This window comes from Neolamprologus brichardi, chromosome 15 (assembly GCF_056152115.1).
Source record: "Neolamprologus brichardi isolate AB-2024 chromosome 15, ASM5615211v1, whole genome shotgun sequence".
In the NCBI taxonomy this organism is placed as follows: Eukaryota; Metazoa; Chordata; class Actinopteri; order Cichliformes; family Cichlidae; genus Neolamprologus; species Neolamprologus brichardi.
Genome location: NC_142118.1, coordinates 18509695 through 18528028, shown reverse-complemented (window position 1 = coordinate 18528028; position 18334 = coordinate 18509695). Strand labels below are relative to the sequence as shown.

General features: G+C 40.1%; 3 protein-coding genes across 3 annotated transcripts in view; 2 read left to right on the top strand and 1 right to left on the bottom strand.

The window, feature by feature from the left end:
* The window catches only part of LOC102789944 (exostosin-1), a 294744-nt gene that overhangs the window by 115221 nt on the left and 161189 nt on the right, over positions 1–18334 (bottom strand). The gene's annotated exons all lie outside the window — the stretch shown is intronic.
* On the top strand, positions 10765–11275 carry LOC102788575 (pleurocidin-like peptide WF3). Its single transcript, XM_006805670.1, has 3 exons — positions 10765–10855; positions 10978–10996; positions 11115–11275. Exons 1-3 carry the CDS (start codon positions 10765–10767, stop codon positions 11239–11241), a joined length of 237 nt encoding a protein of 78 aa, XP_006805733.1. The 3' UTR covers positions 11242–11275.
* On the top strand, positions 14838–17156 carry LOC102788294 (pteroicidin-alpha-like). The gene is made up of 4 exons (XM_006805669.3): positions 14838–14887; positions 14983–15083; positions 16728–16746; positions 16841–17156. The coding sequence occupies exons 2-4, from the start codon at positions 14984–14986 to the stop codon at positions 16947–16949; spliced, it is 228 nt and encodes a 75-aa protein (XP_006805732.2). The 5' UTR covers positions 14838–14887; position 14983; the 3' UTR covers positions 16950–17156.

Here is an 18334-nt window from a genome sequence, read left to right as displayed (position 1 = left end):
AAAAACATTTTACTATTTTCATCCCATGTCCAGTCTTAAGTGCTGTTGCCACTTTTTACACTCACCTACTTCCTGTTTTTGATTCTTGTTAGAGCATTTAATATTTTACAACTAACAGAAGCTCAATGTTTTACAACAACTTTGAGCTTCTGACACTTCAAACTCACAACGAGTGTTGTTGTTATCAGTGTAGAAAGAAGTCACCACAGCATGGCACGTATTAACTCAGCATATGCTAATTTCCAATAATTTACATAGGGATGATAAAGAGATATTGTGCAACCAGTTCCCCAAATGACCTAACACTTCATTGCATGTGTGTTTTAAAGAAACACACATGCACCAGAATGATCTGCACTTGTATTTGTAATTCTTTATGTATTTACATCTAATAGGCAGTTTCATACAAAATAACATCAATCCATCCATCCATACACAAGTCCATTCATTCATTGTGGATGTGTGCTAAATTGCACAGAAATATACTATATCACCAAAAGTATTCACTCACACATCAAAATAATTAAATTCAGGTGTTTCAATCACTTCCAAGTCAAGTCAAGTGGCTTTATTGTCATTCCAACCATGTGCAGTGGTACAGTACAAAGTGAAACGAGACAACGTTCCTCCAAAACCATGGTGCTACATATGGCAAACAACAGACAATCAACACACGACTACATAAAGTGCAATGTGCAAAAACTGCATAAGAAAAACGAGGCAGTGGCACTCCAGACAGAACAGAACGATACAGACACAAGACAGTGCAGACACAACAGTGCAATTCACTAGCTGGGCCCACGTCCTCATTTTAGGTTTGACAGCATTTTAGTAGGTAAAAGTGAATGCTTTGACATGAATTGAGCTGCGGTTTGGGGAAGGCCTCGAAGGGGACTGCCAATGGCTCCCAGGCCTGGCAGATCCCCATGTACTAAATAGAAGTGAAGAAATTAAAGAATGGAGAACAAGGAGGAAGGGAGGGTGGGGCACGTAAACGAGAATGATCAGCTTGCAGAACTGAGGTAACACTTTATAGATGACAGCTGGAAGGAGCGTTTGGAGGCGTGGTCCTGCTCCTGAAATTCCTATACATAATCTCCAATAGAAATGTGCAAAAGACTGAGTATTGTGCAAAAAGTCACTTGATGTATGAAGGTATCCATATGTGTCAGCCCAGTACCTGAGTGTTCAGGAGTCTGACGGCTTGGGGACGAAACTGTTTCGCAGTCTGGCAGTGGGCCCTCACTGCCAGACTGCGAAACAGTTTCGTTTGGATGCTCCGGTACCTCTTTCAAGAAAGCAGCAGGGTGAGGAGTGTGTGTGAGGCGTGTGTGGGGTCCTCCACAATGCTGGTGGCTTTGCAGATGCAGCGGGTGCAACAAGTGTCTGTGATGGAGGGAAGAGAGGCTCCAATGATCTTCCCTACTGCCCTCAATGTCCACTGTAGGGTATTGCAATCCGATGCTGTGCAGTTACCATACCAGACAGTGATGCAGCTACTCAGGACGCTCTCAATAGTCCCTCTGTAGAAGGTGGTGAGGATGGATGGAGTGAGATGGCCTTTCCTCAGCTTCTGTAAGAAGTACAGATGCTGTTGGGCCTTCTTAGTTATGGAACTAGTGTTTAGGGACCAGGAGAGGTTCTCCGCCAGGTGGACACCAAGGAATTTGGTGCTCTTGATGACCTCCACAGAGGATCCATCGATGTTAAGTGGACAGTGATTGCTCCATGCTCTCCTGAAGTCAACAATCATCTCTTTTGTTTTGTCCAAGTTTAGAGACAGGTTGTTGAGTCTACACCACTTCTCTGTATGCTGACTTGTTGTTCTTGCTGATGAGAAACAACACAGTCGAATCAATAGCGAACTTGATGATGTGGTTCAAACTGTGCATTGCTGCACAGTCGTGAGTCAGCAGAGTGAACAGCAGTGGGATGAGCAAACAGGGGCTCCAGTGCTCAGTGTGGTGGTGTTGGAGATGCTGTTACCAATCCGGACTGTCTGAGGTCTCTCCGTCAGAAAGTCCAGGATCCAGTTGCTGAGGGAGGTCTTCAGGCCCAGCAGGCTCAGTTTTCCAATCAGGTGCTGAGGAATGATTGTGTTGAATCCTGAAATGAAGTCTATGAACAGCATTCGTACATATGTCTTTATTGTCCAGGAGGGTGAGGGCAAGATGTAGGGTGGTGGCGATGGCGTCATCATCTGTTGACCGGTTTAGACGATAGGCAAACTACAGTGGATCCAGTGTGGGTTGTAGCTGGGTCTTAATGTGCCTCATGACGAGCCTCTCAAAACACTTCAACATGATGGGTGCGAAAGCAATGGAATGGTAGTCATTGATGCAGGACACTGAGGACTGGACAGGACACCACGGGGATGATGGTGGTGGCCTTGAGGCACGTTGGGATGGAAGCAGTGCTCAGGGAGAGGTTGTCTCTTGGTGGACATCCTCACCAACACGTCATTCTGAGCATTGAACCTCAGAATGATGTGATGCATAGAAGTTGTTTAGCGGGAGGCGTCACCCTGACAGGCAGGTCTCATCTTCCTGTAATTGGTAATGGCCTGGATGCCCTGCTACATGCACTGCATGTCGCCACTGTCCTGGAAGTGGCTGTGGATTCTTCTGCCATCCATACGCTTTGTTGCTCTGGTGACTCAACCCAGTTTGGCCCTCGCTGTTCCCAGGGCCCTCTTGTCACCTCCTCTGAAGGTGGAGTCTCAAGTCCTTAGCAGCTCACGCACTTCTGCAGTTATCCACTGTTTCTGATTGTAGCGTATTATAATAGTTTTGGAGACACTGACATCATTGATGGACTTGCTGATGTAGCTGGTCACAGATGATGTGTATGCCTCCAAGTTGGTGTGGTCGCCATTTGTTGCAGCCTCCCTGAACATGTCCCAGTCAGTGTGCTCAAAACAGTCCTGAAGAGCAGAGAGAGCTCCTGCAGAAGAGGTTCTGACCTGTCTTAGAAGCGGTTTGCGTCTGATGAGCAGTCTGTAGGCCGGAATTAGTATAGCAGACAAGTGGTCTGAGTATCTGAGGTGGGGGCAGGACTTCGCTCTCTATGTGCTGGGTTTGTGTAAACTAAATCCAGTGCGTTTTCCCCCCTTTTTGCAAAGTCCACATGTTGATGGAATTTCAGAAACACTGACTTGAGATTTGCGTGGTTGAAATCTCCAGTGATAATAAACAGTCCACCGGGGCGTGAGTTCTGCAGCTTGCTGATCGCCCTGTACAGCTCACAGAGCGCTTCTTTGGTGTTAGTGCTGGGTGGGATGTACACTGCTGTAATGAGCACAGCAGTGAATTCCTGAGGTAGATAAAAAGTTCTGCATCGAACAGTCATAACTCTACCAGCGATGAGCACTAATAAGAAACTAGCACAGAGTTCTTGCACCATTCTCGGGTGATGTAGACACACAAGCCACCACCGCGAGTCTTACCACACCTCTGCTTTTGACACTGTTGATAATCGTATTTTGTTAGATAGATTAAACCACTGGGTGGGTATATCGGGTACCGCATTGGAATGGTTTAAATGTCTGAACAATCTTTCTCTGTGGCTACCTCTAAGTTCAGATCCTCTGTCAGCTCTCTCGCCTATGGGGTGCCACAGGGTTCTGTCTTGGGACCATTACCGTTTCTGTTGTATTTACTCCCTCTTCTGCAACTTCTTAGCTCATTAACGGATATTTCGTATCATTGTTGCACAGATGATATTCAGCTATATATCACTTTTAGGCCACCTGATGTTTCTAAGGTTCAAATCTTCCAGTCCTGCTTTGATTCCTTTAGAGATTGGATGGCTGATAATTATCTTCAACTAAATGCTGAGAAAACTGAAGCCATTGTCTTTGCTCCTGAGAAATTTGTTCCCCTCGTGGTTAAAAATCTAGGCCCTCTTGCTTCGCTCTTGTTTTTACCAATTAAGAAATATTGCTAAACTGAGTCCCATTGTGTCACACTCCGAATTGGAAATGATTATTCATGCTTTTGTTTCATCTCGCTTAGATGATTGTAATTCCTTGTTTACTTGCTTTAGTAATGCCTCCCTGGAACGACTGCAGGATGCTCAAAGTGTTGCTGCTAGGCTTCAGACAAAGTATCCAAAATACTCCCATGCCACTCCCCGGCTGATTCAACTGCATTGGCTCCCTGTCAAGTTCAGGGTCCATTTTAAGGTTATAATCATGACCTATAGGGCCCTGCACGGTGTAGCTCCAACTTACATCAGTGATCTTCTTCTTCCTTATTGCCCCAAGAGGTCCCTGAGGTCTTGTGACCAGGGCTTGCTGGTTGTCCAGCATACAAGGTTAAAAACAAAAGGTGACAGAGCGTATGTATCAATGGCTCCCAGACTCTGGAACTCGCTCCCTTTGAGTTTGAGATCTGTGGACTCAGTCATTTCTTGTAAAAAGCAGTTAAAAACTTACCTGTTTAAACTTGCTTTTGGTTGATTCTGTTTGTTTGAGGTTGTATGTCCGTTTCTGCTTCTGTGAAGCACTTTGTGATTTTTTATATTTGAAAGGTGCTATAAAAATAAAATTTTACTTTACTTTACTTACAGAGCTGCATTTCTGTTGGCACGAAATGTGGTGAGCCCATGTAGCTGAATGGCAGTATCCGGAACTCTGTCAGAGAGCTATGTTTCCGTGAAAACAAAGACGCAACAGTCCCTAAAATCCTGCTGTGTGGTCTCCTGGAGTTGGATGTAGTCCAGTTTATTGTCGAGAGAGCAGGATGAATGGGAAAGCCGGCCGGCTTGGATTTGCTCTTAGGCTAGCACGGACCGCCACATGCTTGGCGCGCTTCCGCTTCCTCGAAGCGGAAGCTTCTATGCAACAAGTCCACTTATGAAATTTACTCGCTACTAAATATTCCACAGTTCAGTGTTAGTGGTAAGGCAATGACAATGGGTGGGCTGGAATCATATACCATTTGGATTAGGAATGGGATGGCACTATAATTTAGATGGGCTTGAAAGCAGACAATCGAATACTTTGGCAGTATAGTGTAGCTTGTGAGATTGCAGATATTGAGCTGTTTGAACATGTGCTTCTGAAACAATGTGCTCCTTCAAAAAAATAAATGAATAAAAATGGTGTTCTAAAGAGCTTTCTCACATTAACCCTATAAACCCTAACCTAGGGTTTAAAGCAGGGGTGGGCAATTCCAGGCCTCAAGGGCCAGTGTCCTGCAGATTTTAGATACCACCCTGAGTCAATGCACCTGAATCAAATGATTAGTTCATTACCAGGCCTCTGGAGAACTTCAAGACATGTTGAGGAGGTAATTTAGCCATTTAAATGAGCTGTGTTGGATCAAGGACACATCTAAAACTTGCAGGACCCCACCCCTGGTTTAAAGGGTAAATTAGGGTTAGGGTTTAAAGGGTTAACTGATTACATGTCAATACATTTTTAGAGTAACTATACACAATTTTTTTTCAATCAAAAACACAACCCAATCCTCCCACCTAAACACCAACACTGTTCACCAACACTGAAAAGTGTGTGAAGTGGTGAAGTTATTTTTTTTTAAAAGTAATAAATTACTAATTACTGATTACTTCTTCAAAAAAGTAATCCTCTTACTTTACTGATTACTTATTTTCAACAGTAAATAGTTACTTTTTAAAAACATGATACACAACCTGAATAAGTAATAAAGCAATAGATCTTTCAGCCCAATTCTATTTTTATGCATAATCCATCATATAAAATCAAATCAAATGGAAAGCCTCTTTTTAAAAATCGTTTTATAAGTTGTAATCTTTTAATTTTATGCACATTGCATTAAGCAAAGATTTAATTATATGTAACACTGTGTTTGACTTGAAGAAATTTTTTAACATTTAAACCTATGTTCTACATAATCCAGCATATAAAATATAACAATGTTTTGTGTTTACACTCATTTTTTAAAATAGATGCAAGTAAAACACAACAAAAGAATAAATAAAATCAAAGATTCAGCGACACTAAGTCCTGTCGCTCTTAAATCTATTGCCACCTGTTTAGCAGGAGTTGGGCGGTGGAGTTTTGTCATGTCATTGGTCATGTAAGTGGGGGGATCGAGACATTTCTCTCTGAATTTCACATTCCCGTGGCAGCTTGCTAGGTGTTTGCTCAGATTTGAAGCTTAATTTTTCGTTGTAGAAAGAAGTTTTCTTACCAAGCAGAGTGTACAGCGCACGCTAATGTTTTTGTCACTTTCTACGGAATCAAACTCAAAGTAATGTAAGTATGTCCACGCTTTAAACGCTGCATGGTCGTACTCTCTCCCGCACTCCATATTATCCATTTTTGATCTACACACGTCTGTTGCTGTCACGGACATCACACGCTCATACGAAATTGTCATGAGACACTCTCACAAACAAAATCACGATGGTTTAGTAACGCATTAACACAGCGTGCTTGTGGGAAAGTAACAGTAATCAAATTACTTGTTTTGCAATAGTATTCCCTCACATTACTTGTTGCTTGAAAAAAGTAATCGGATTACGTGTTACAGCCCATCTCTGCTGCTGGGAACTATAAATGTATCAAATATAGCAGTCTGGGAACCCAGCCAGCTAATGATGTCTCTGATGTCTTTATGATATAATCATAAGAAGGTATCTATTAATATAGATTATGAAGATTAGAGTAAAAAGAGTATTTTTAATAGAGAAACTGTATTAATATTATGGTTAGGTTTAGGGTACATATACAGGTTTTCATAACAAAAAATGGCTGAAAGAAAAGGAAATGCTTTGACAAACTTTCATCCTGGCCAGGGTTTTCTTTGTGCAAAGGCTTTGTACAGCTGGTTTATGCTGCTACTTTTGTTCTGAGGTTTACTGCTGTCCTTGGATTTAGCCAACTTAAATCAACAAAATAAAAGTAGATTTTATATGAGCTTTGAGGGCTGCCTTTAAACCCCTAGCCACACTATACAGAATAAAGCTGGAATGTGGGAAGTGAAAGTGTATTCTCATCTTAAATTTAAATTGAGTACTCTTTACCTATGTTAACCACAGCCTGCTCTGTCTCATTGGTTTAAACTCTGAAGAATGGCTTAGTCTTTACTATGGTGTACTAAATTACCTAATATTCTCATAGAATACACATTTTGAATGACAGAAGATGATTCTATATTTATTTGCTTTTCAAGACTTTATAAACCAGTGATGTCAAACATAAGGCCCAGGGGCCAGAAACAGTTTGGCAAAGACTCCAATCCAGCCCACCACACAACTTTGGAAAACGTGACAGAGGACTTGCATTTTGGACTTTTAAATGTATTTTCTTGCCCTGCTAGACCTCAGTGCAGCATTCCATAACATTGACCATAACATTTTATTATAATGATACTTTTAACCTTATAAAGGGAGCTTACGCAGGGGAGAGCAGTGTGTCATGATTTATGAGCTGAATCATTGTTCTTTTGCAAAATTCTGAGCACATTTTAATGAACACCAACACAACATTGGTGTGATTTTAACTACCCACAATAATTAGTTAATAAAGTTTAGTTAACACAGTTTTCTTATTTATATATACTGAGTTTTCTTAGAGACCTGGAATGTAAACGTGCCTGTGTTTAAAGGACTTTGGTTAAGCTTCCATCCATCTGTTTTCTTCTGGTTATCCAGGGTTGGGCCTGTGGGGGCAGCGGCCTTAGTAGAGAAGCCTAGATCTCCCTCTCCCCAGCCACCTCCTCCAGCTTCTCTGGGAAAACACCAAGGCTCTCCCAGGCCAGCTGAGAGATATAATCTCTCCAGTGTGTCCTAGGCCTGCCTGGGGCCTTCTCTTGGTGGGACATGCCCAGAACACCTCATCCAGGAGGCATTTTAATCAGATGCCCAACCTGTTTGTACACACCTGTGTACAAACAGGTACTCCCAGACACAGACTATGCAAACGCCAAAAACGCAGTCAAGCGCTGTCAGAAACATGCCAAATCCTAACTGTTTAGAAGTGTTGGCCAATCAGAAGTCTAGAAGCCTGGCTGGAAAAAATGTAAACAGGGTTTTATGCAAACCTTAAATACTTCTGAATTTTGTTTTTCTGGAAAGGCACCTAATTTTGTGTTACTTTGAAGTGCCTTCATCATTTCAAATGTTAATAACTAAAGACAGCATTTTGCTGTTGTGCAGACTCACAACTTAGGAATGAACAAAATGCATACAGCATAAATAACTTTAATTTAAAAAAAAAATTCAATACCGACAACAACATTTGCATCAGGATTTGGGTTGTGAGAGCGTTTGTGTTGAATGTAGAAGTTCACTGTGACGCCTCTGTCTTTCTAAATGGAGGGACAGCAACTGCATGTGTACATGTAAAGCTGGACTTACACTGTGCGATTTTTGGCCCATTTTGAGACAATTTTTCAGTCATGCGACCATTTTGGGGATCGGCCAGAGTTTCACCTTAATCGTGTGTCGTGCATTGTGTAGTATACATAGGGTAACGAAGAGCGATTAACACCTCACAACCAGCTCCCAATCAGCAATCCTATGATCACAAGAAAATGAAACCTGTTAGAAATCCTGGTGAGCCCTTGGGAAGCAATGCCACGAGCCGATTTAACACAACCTCTCACACTGCACATGCGCAAACACAGAAATGGAAGTCAAAAAGACAGAGTACCATGGCAGTGCAGCGTGTGATCTGGACACAAGAGATGGACCAAAATTATCACGACCACAACAAATAGTTGGATTTACATTGCTGCTCAATTGCAGGTGTCTGGTCAATGTTTTTACATTAGCAATTTAGCAAAGTTGATGGTGGTGGTGTGTGTGTCTGGGACAGGGAAAGACATTTTGTGTTATAACTTTCATGTTAGGGACGGACAGTGTGAGCACTCAGGTTGCATCAGAGCATCGGGCTGTATAGTCTGAGACCCTGCATCGAGACCAACAAACTTATAACCCCTGTGAGTCAATCGTACAGTTTGAGCAGGAGCTGAATAACGTGACTGAAAAAAAATCGCACAGTGCACGTCTCTTCTCTCCGTCTCTCTTCTTCTGTTTTTCTTTCCCTCGCCTTCTGTTGAGCATTGTCCAACTTCTTTTTTCTTCATCTCCCCCCCCCCCCGTCTGTTTTGATTTTTATAAGTTAGAAGTAAAAGTAAATAAATAATTACATAACTAAATAAATAATAAAGATCGAAAAAACTATGACAATCAAGTGGATCAGTATGGCAAAAGCTGTAATGAACCACTTGGGAAAGTAAAGCTGTTGGAATTCTTCTTGGCCTTCAGACAATAATTCTGATTGCTACAGTGCCGGACAGAACAGGCGAAATAAATAAATAAATAAATAAATCTGTCTGTCTCTTCATTATTGAAGTGAATATTTTTGAAGTGTCACTATTGCTTGGAGGTAAATTACCAAAGGATTGTAGACAAGTCGGCATTTACCAGGAAAACTCCAGAAACCTTAGTAATTTGACTGTGGCCAAAGAAATGATATATCATATCATATGATATCATATATCACATATCACAAGTTTTTCAGTGCTGCACATTTTTGTGACTGATTACTGCGTTTTTGTGATGGAGGTCTTAGAGAACACAAACAGTAAAAAAAAGAAAAAATCTGAAACAAGCTGTTAAACCCAGGAAAGGAGTACAGTGTAGTACAAACAAACATCATGCAATATCAGAAGGGAGTCTAAAAGTTTTGGCCACTTAAGTTGATGATCATACAAGATATGGCAAGCCAATATGGTAATTGTGTACTGTATAACTTATAGATAAGAGTGTGTTATTTCCTCTTTCCAAAGTCACACTGTTCCATGTTAATGACTGGTTCTAATAGGGGCAGAGAAGGCCTCTGCTTGTTTGTTTTTTACTTGTATACATCCTTAACCTATAGCCCATCCATCCATCCATCCATCTTCATCCGCTTTATCCGGGGCCGGGTCGCGGGGGCAGCAGCCTAAGCAAAGAGGCCCAGACCTCCCTCTCCCCAGCCACCTCCTCCAGCTCATCCGGGGGAACACCAAGGCGTTCCCAGGCCAGCCGAGAGATATAATCTCTCCAGCGTGTCCTGGGTCTGCCCCGGGGCCTCCTCCCGGTGGGACATGCCTGGAACACCTCACCCAGGAGGCGCCCAGGGGGCATCCTTACCAGATGCCCAAACCACCTCAGCTGGCTCCTTTCGATGTGGAGCCTATAGCCATTATTTATAAAAAAAAAAAAAAAAAAAGTTCAATGTCATATGTTAATAATCAGTAATTAGTTTTAGTCATCCCAAAAATATTCTTCAATTTACTGTCAGTTTCAAATATGGGGTTAAGATTTGTCATCATTAAACCCTAAGGAGACAACACTTACCAGCAGTAAATGTTTATTTTTTATTCTTTATTTAAAACATAATTAAAAAATTGAATATCAAAACAGCTTTCCAGTAATGTTATGAAACATGAATGTCTAATTGGGTCAATTAAAGACAAATTTAAATATGGGGAAGTAATAAAAAGTGTGACCTGTGTGAACTGATGGTATACATTCTTGTGCCCTTCCTGTAATCATGTACCACAGCTACTATGCATGCAGTCCACCAAATATAAAGAGAGCCTGACCAGCCACTCAGCAGTCAGAGAAATCTAGATCCCTTGTGATAAAAGACTTTCATTTGGTATTTAGAGAGTGGAAAAGGTAACATGTTTTATAACAGATGAATCACAGTTATTCTGTAAATGTGCTGAGAATGGTCAATGTCTATTCCTGATGATGATTCTTTTTTCTTTTCTTTTTTTTAGGATGAAGTGTACTGTGGTATTTCTTGTGCTGTCGATGGTCATCCTCATGGCTGAACCTGGAGAGTGCATTTGGGACGCAGTTTTCCATGGAGGTATAGTTTTTGAAAAAGCGTGTTTTAGAAAAAAAGGTTGACATAAGCATACAATTGTGCTGAATGTACTACTAAATATTCACATTAGGAATAATTATTTTCTTCTCGTTTGTTTTATTTAGCCAAACATTTTCTTCATCGGTAAGAGAGTTTATAACAGTTATAATAATAATAATAATGATCAGTAGTAGTAGTAGTAGTAAAAGTGGTAGTGTAATGCAAAATTTCTGTTGTAATGTGTCTGCTTTGCTACCACTAGGCTCGTCAATGGACCAGGTGTCAAGGATGCTGTCAAGGATGTCCAACAAAAGCAAGAGCAGCAAAAGGATCAGGAGCTGGATAAGCGTGCAATCAGTTACCACCCTCGTCGACTTAATTTTGACTAGATTCAAGCTACCACCAAAACAAACCCCATTCTATTGAAAAGAAAAGCTTCTTCGTCTATAACAGAAATAAAATGCAGCTAATTATTTCTTGAAACTATACTTTGTGTTACTTTACTTGATAAAGTACTCTTAGTGTTTTTGTTTTTGTGAATTGTCTGTTCTTTAATAAATTCATATTATAGCATGCTGAAACCTTGGGTGTCTAGTCTTATGTAATACAAATATGATTGCAATACATCAAAAGGAGGCAGCTGATTATTACAAACTCGATCGCCCTTAGAAATTTGAAGGGCTAAAGGTAAGCAAATTTAATATAGGGGACACTGTAACAGTCACAATGATGTGGTGTCTCTTCAATGCAGCCTAAGCCAAGGGTTTATGGCGTCATTAGTGTGCGGCACTGCCCTCTCTGTGAATTATGGGAACAACGTGCTTGCACGCGAGTGCATGTAGAGAGATGGACTTTATATGTTTTACCTCTCCACAAACTTTTGCAACGTTACAGGTTGTATGAACACTGTGTGTCATGTTTGATAAGCAGCAGCCGTTCAACCGGACCTTGTATGGTTGATGAAGAGAAGGTACATAAAAGGATGCGCTGTGGAATTCCCAGTACCAGTGTGATCATGTATTCTTCGTACTATCCTGCTAAGGTTTCTACCGCCTCCTCTCAACCACTGAACACAACCCAACGTTACAACGCCTTGCAGACTCCACATTTTATGTCATCTTTCAGGTATTTGTGTGGAAAGTTTACTGTTATTGCTCTGGAAGTCATTATAGGGGGGGAAAAATGTCTGGCCTTCGGTTAGCCATTCTGTTCATTTTAGCCGCTATAGTGCCTGATTGGAGCTTCCATGTGGTACTGAGGCAGGTTATTGGCTGGTAGTTGGATGGGACCGGTCCCTTTCTGGGATCCTTGGGGATCAGGATCATCTGGCCTTCAGTTAGCCATTCCGGGTGTCTCTCATCGACTAGCAGCTGGTTCACTTGTGCTGCTAGAATCTCGTGGAGTGCAGTCAGCTTCTTCAGCCAATAGGTGTGAACCATTTTGGGGCCTGGTGCTGTCCAACTCTTCATACTGGAGACCCTTTTTTGGACGTCTGCCACTGTGATGGTTACTGGACCCTGTTCAGGGAAGTTGCTGTGGTCTGCTCTCTGATCCACAAGCCACTGAGGATTGCCGTTATGGGTTGTGCCCTTCTGCCATTGGCTCTTCCAGTATTGCTCCATTTCCAGCCTTGGTAGTGCTGTTCTCATATTGTTACCCTGCCACTGAGAGTACACCTTGACTGGTTGTGTGGAGAACAGCTGGTTTATTCACCTGCCTTCTATTTCTCTGGTGTACCTCTTCAAGTAGCTGGCCAAGGTTGTGAGTCTTTGCTTGGCAGTTTTCAAGGCCTCAGGTATGGACAGCTTGCTCTACTTCACGTTCCATGTCTAGTCACCCCGTGAAGATGCTCGTGCATCTCCTGTGTCTCCCCAGTCAGTCATGTCTCCACGTCTCAGTGTCAAGTCCGTGTCTTTGTGAATGTCTTTGTGAGTCAGTCATTTGGGTCCTATCTCTCTCCACTCCACAATTATGTTTCAAAATGTAGTTATAAAATATTCAATACTTTTATTGCAATTAAATGTATTCCCCACTGCTGTGTAATCTATGTTGATAATGATGGACCTGTGACCAGAACAGCAGATGTGTGCCCAGTGTTCCACTCTCATAGAGCACCATTTTCAAAAATCAAATGTTGTTTGAAACAGATACTGGTGATTTTAAAAATATAAACAAGTTTTAATTCATAGTACTATTTATCTGATGCCGCTATATCAGATAAATAGTTTATTTTTCATCATCTTCTATCTAAATCACCAGGAAAATGATCAAAAAACATTATCTTTTTGTATTTGGTTATTCCTGCACCCAAGAGGGCAGCAGAATATAGCTGTTAAGGGGAAACAAATAGCAATGATAATTTTTATGTAAAGAACGTATAAGTCATTGGGTGTGGTTGCTGCCTGTTATCACATCCAGTATGGCAGAGTTCTTCCCTCTAAAGTCTAACCTGTTGCTGGCTTCAGACAAGTGTTTTTTAAACATCTCTAAGTCCTGTAAGTCGTGAACCATTTGAGTCTGCGCTTTTCAGTGATATTAAGGTCATTACGGTAATCCCAGGCACAGGGTGGCAGAAGCCTCGGGAAGACCAAATTGAGAGAAGAGAGTGTGTGAGCGTGATGCAGCTCTACAGAAGTCGTGAAAAGGAAATGACCATCTCTGGATCGAGAAGGGCCCAAGAGTACATCGTTCACAATCTTACAATACTGCGATTACAGCTATTAAGCAACTCTATGTGAATGGTATTCATGGCCATTATTCAATGGGCTTTGATCAATGGTTGTTGATCAATTGCCATGACAGTTTGCATATTAATGATCAAGTAACTTACCTCATGGCCCATTGTTCATTCAGTGGGCTTGTTTCACTCATTGTGCAAATGTATTGTTTATAAGATTGCCCACAGTTAGCTGAGACTGAAGAAGTCACTTGGATGAGTGACGAAACGTTTTTCCCACTGAAAACGCTACGTCCAGATGAGCAGAATCAACATTTTGCTTTATAGAAAACTGACATTTTTTTTGCTGTTTGCTGTGCTTTTTTTTTTTTTTTTTGCCAAGATTTGGATATAACGGCTTGCCTGTGATTGCCGTGATGACCCTAATATCACTGAAAAGCACAGTGTTGCTGCTTTCAGGAAGTGGAATTTTGCGATCGCACCAATGGTCCAAGAATGATAGCAGTTTGGCCTAAGAGTTTGACAAAAAACATAATTAGTATAATATTACTTTAAAGATCACCACTAATTAATATTAATAGTATATTAATATAGAGATCTAGAGTCCTTCCTTTCCTCCTCCATACTTTTGTTTTCCCATCTTTATTGTAAAAGTTAATTGATTCAATCTCCAAAGAATTCCTCACCAGAACTGTGCAGGGTATTTTAGCTATTTTCAAGCACAATGTAATCTGGATTGAAAAGTTCAACTTCAGTCATTTTATGCTTAATTTGCCATTGAAAGGCAATGGAACAGATCTCATCTCACCATGAAACTGCCTGTCCCTAAATTTTTCCAATTACTTTTAAACTTCTGAAAATAGTTATGGTCAATAGTTTTGTCAGTTAAAGCTGGAAGTCTGCACTTTATTCACACCTTAAGCTTTGGGCAAAATTGCAAAAAAAAGAAAGAAATTTGGCACTGTATGAGCTAAAGAGCACATCCCTATGGTGGTTTTTTTTGTTTTTTTTTTGTTTTTAAGATTTTGGTCAAGTATAAAAAAATATAAAAAAATTCTAGAAACATTTTCACCAAGAGATAGCGATTTAAAGTGGGATATTGTGTTCAATTGTTTGACACTGAGCACAAAGATGATCATTACATGACCAAAGACTGTGCAGTTATGCAGGTTTTTTTGCATTTCAAAATACCATGTGATAGTCTATTTTTTCTTTTCCTTCCTGTTTTGCATAAGCAAGACAAAGTAATCCAGCTGGTATATAAAGAGATGAGTAAACAAACAGAGATCATTTCTTGTAGGCTTTATACCACTTACTTTCCAAAAGTTGAAGAGTTGAATTCCATTTCAATCAGAAAGGTATGTAATGTTGAATATGTTATCATTTTCTTACTTTACTTTGAACTAGCTGCTCAAAAACAACAATTTATAATTTCTTTGGTTCTTGTCTCTAGGATGAAGTGCACCATGCTGTTCCTTGTGCTGTCGATGGTTGTCCTCATGGCTGAACCTGGGGAGGCCTTTGTTCACCATATTATCGATGGACTTTTTAGCGGTAATTCTGTTGATATTTTGACAATAATCATCTTGGCATGTGTAATTACTGTAATACTAATAACATACCCAGAAAAATTAAATTAACATTAAATACTGTAATGTTTGATTAAATTCTCAGTAATATGTTTAGCAGTTTCTTTGATTGGGGTTTCTATATAATTCATAAGATTATTATTAGGGACAGGAAGAATTTGATTTAATTGATTCTGATTCCATTATCAATATCACTTATCGATTCGATACCTTATCGATTCCCTTATCGATTCTCAATGGCTCATTGCCACCACAATCTCTAAGCAGCATATCAAAGATATTACATTCATTCAAATCAGTTACATCCTGTATGGTCATGCTTGTGAATGTTGGTTGTATTTCCCCTCTTTGTTGTGATCAGTATTGTATGTGTCAGCATTACTCAAAAACGTTAAAGTAAAAAGTTATTAAACAGAACAATTTTCTTAACAGTACATTATTTAATTACACCCAGGAGAAAGACATTTGTTATACTACTCATCACTTTTTAGTTACTCTGTAAAATGATCGGAAACACAACGTCTCATATTTACCAAATAACAATATAAACCTACAGGGTAAAGCCCCACACACCAACAAAAATCCCTATCCTAATGAGGACACACATATATTTCTCTTAGTATTTAGCCGATAACACAAATCAAAGATGAAAACCAGAACAAAGAGACTTCAAAGCGATCATCACAGTGAATCTGCTGTCAAAATAGGAGGTTACAGAATGACTGCTCTGTTGAAGTTCAGCGGCGACTGACTTCACTGCTAATGACAGCTCACTTCATGACAGTGCTGGGCTGGGGTTTGCATTACTCAGCTTAAACATCACTGAGTTTTTGGCTAGTTTAGCATTAGCATGTTGTCTCTGCGAGTGCTTGCGAAGAACCGAAGTTGTGCTAACAGTATAATGGAGTTGTTTCTGTCCTGGAGCAGTCTCCACTTTACCATTGCTCATTTATCGTTTTGTGCAACAAAAATAAAAGAAATATTCCATGTCCACGCTGTAGACTGCGCCACTAATTTCATTCTCCGACACACAAACTGAAATCAGCTGATTGTAGCAAGAGTCCAATAATTGATAAGCCGGATTGACAGAAAGGCAAACTAACAATTGTATGCAATTGGACTACTGGATCCAGTGCTCGATTCCCATCCCTATTTACTATACATATTAACACATACATATATTTTTTGACTTTTCAGATTTGGACAACATATATAGACACTTGGGACTTCAGTCAGAATGACTACCAATCTCTTATCAGATCAGGCTTAAAAAATGAAATGTGGGTTCCAGCATTTCTGAAACTGATCCATGAAAAAGTGCCTAAAATTGTGGCTACCGCTGTCTCATTTATTTCATTTCAAAATCTTTAAGGAGTGCCAGAGATTTGTGGAATTGCAATACTTTAATACAGTACTACATATATTTACTTATAGCGAGCCTCGTCAAAGTCAGCTGTTAGCAAAAAAAAAGGTTTTATATTTGATCATGGTATTAAATACCAATACACAGACCTAATTTTGTATATGTAAAATGTTCACCACAAAATGTGAATTATAATGTATGGAATTCATGCTACAATATTTTTTATCTCTTTTCTTTTTTATTCAGTTGGCAGAAATATCCACAGGTAAGAACTTACTTCTACAAGTCTTGCAAATGCTTGACAATTACTCTTGTTGTATCTAGTTCTTAACTGTCAATTCTCTCTCTCTGACTAAAAGACTCATCCACGGAGGGCATAACAAACAGCAACAACAGCAGCAAGAGCAGCTAAGCCAACGCTCTTTTAACCGAGAACAGTTCAAACGGGAAAGGGCTGCTTTTAACTAGACTTCACCCTGAAAGACCAAGTCTAAAATGTTTAATTTTTGTTAAAAAGAAATGCTTTCTGTGCTGGTTTAGCTCAGTGGAATGAGCAGGTGACCATATGCCGCATAGCTGAGAGCGGCCGGCCAGGGTTCAAGTCCGACCCTTTGCTGCATATCTTCCCCTCTCTCCCCCAGCTTTCCTGTCAGCATTCACTGTCTCTATCTAATAAAAGCCAAAAAGAAATTTGAAAAAGAAATGCTTTCTGTTCTTCTGGGAAAAGAAAAAAAGACCTGCTTGGGCAGAGACAGTTGTTTTGAATACATCTTCAATAAACTGAAATCTCTGGCAACACTTGTGATGTGTCAAACAATTTACTGCTTGAACAAAACAAAACATTTAACAAGTAATGCTAAATGAAAGAGTAAATCTTGATGAACAAAAACATTTGTCCTTTGTCCTACCTAAATTATAAATCTGTATGGATCATTATTGTAATAACGTGAATTGTTGCTCTGACTTTCATGTAGTCATAGCAACTCATTATCCTTTTGTCATATATTTTTGCTGTTAATTAGTAACTTGAACTGTACAAACTATTATATACATTAAAGTAGTGAAAAGGGTTAGATATGCAACAGCAAAGGCAAACACATCTTACCTACTGTTATTCTTAAACTGTGTTTTGGGAGAAAATTTAGCCTCTCTATTTCACCCATTCAAATATTTTAGGAGTATTTGAATGAAACAGCTCGTGGTTATCTAGAGACCAACCTAATGGTTGAGCCAGTGCTTTGAGAAAGACAAACAGCAATCTGTAGCATCTTTAGGATATGCTGCATCTGCAGCATATCTGTAGGGGAAACTGAACACCCAGAGACTTTGTTTTTTTTCTTTTCTCCTCTATACTTTTCTGATCTGATAGCAACAAAACAATAAAACCATCAAAATTATCATAAATCAGTTACAAGCAAGACTTTGAGAACTTATATGGTCAACCAGCAAGGACATTTTATCAGAACGGTATCAAAGACCAATGGCAGTGGTTGTTGATCAATGGCCATGGCAATTTGCATATTAATGATCAAGAAACTGACCTCACAGTGCATTGTTCACCCGTGCTGCTAGTTTCAGTCATGCAAATGTACCGTTCAAAAGGTTGGGGAAGTCACTCGGATGAGTGATGAAATCTTTCTCCCATTGACAATGCTACATTCAGATGAGCAGAGTCAACTTTTTGGGAGTGTGATATATACATTATTGTATTTGATCATTTTAAGTTTTGTTTTTTATGTTCTTATAAAACAACTCTGTTGCGTTGCCTGTACTGGACTGTTCAAATGCCAGGAGAGCAAAGTATTAAAAATTCAAACATGGTGTTACACCTGGATGATAGTGGTGGGCGGATT

What these genes read in the sequence shown, in the direction of transcription:
- LOC102788575 (XM_006805670.1), top strand. Translation starts at nt 10,765, where the DNA reads ATGAAGTGTACTGTGGTATTTCTTGTGCTGTCGATGGTCATCCTCATG.
- LOC102788294 (XM_006805669.3), top strand. Translation starts at nt 14,984, where the DNA reads ATGAAGTGCACCATGCTGTTCCTTGTGCTGTCGATGGTTGTCCTCATG.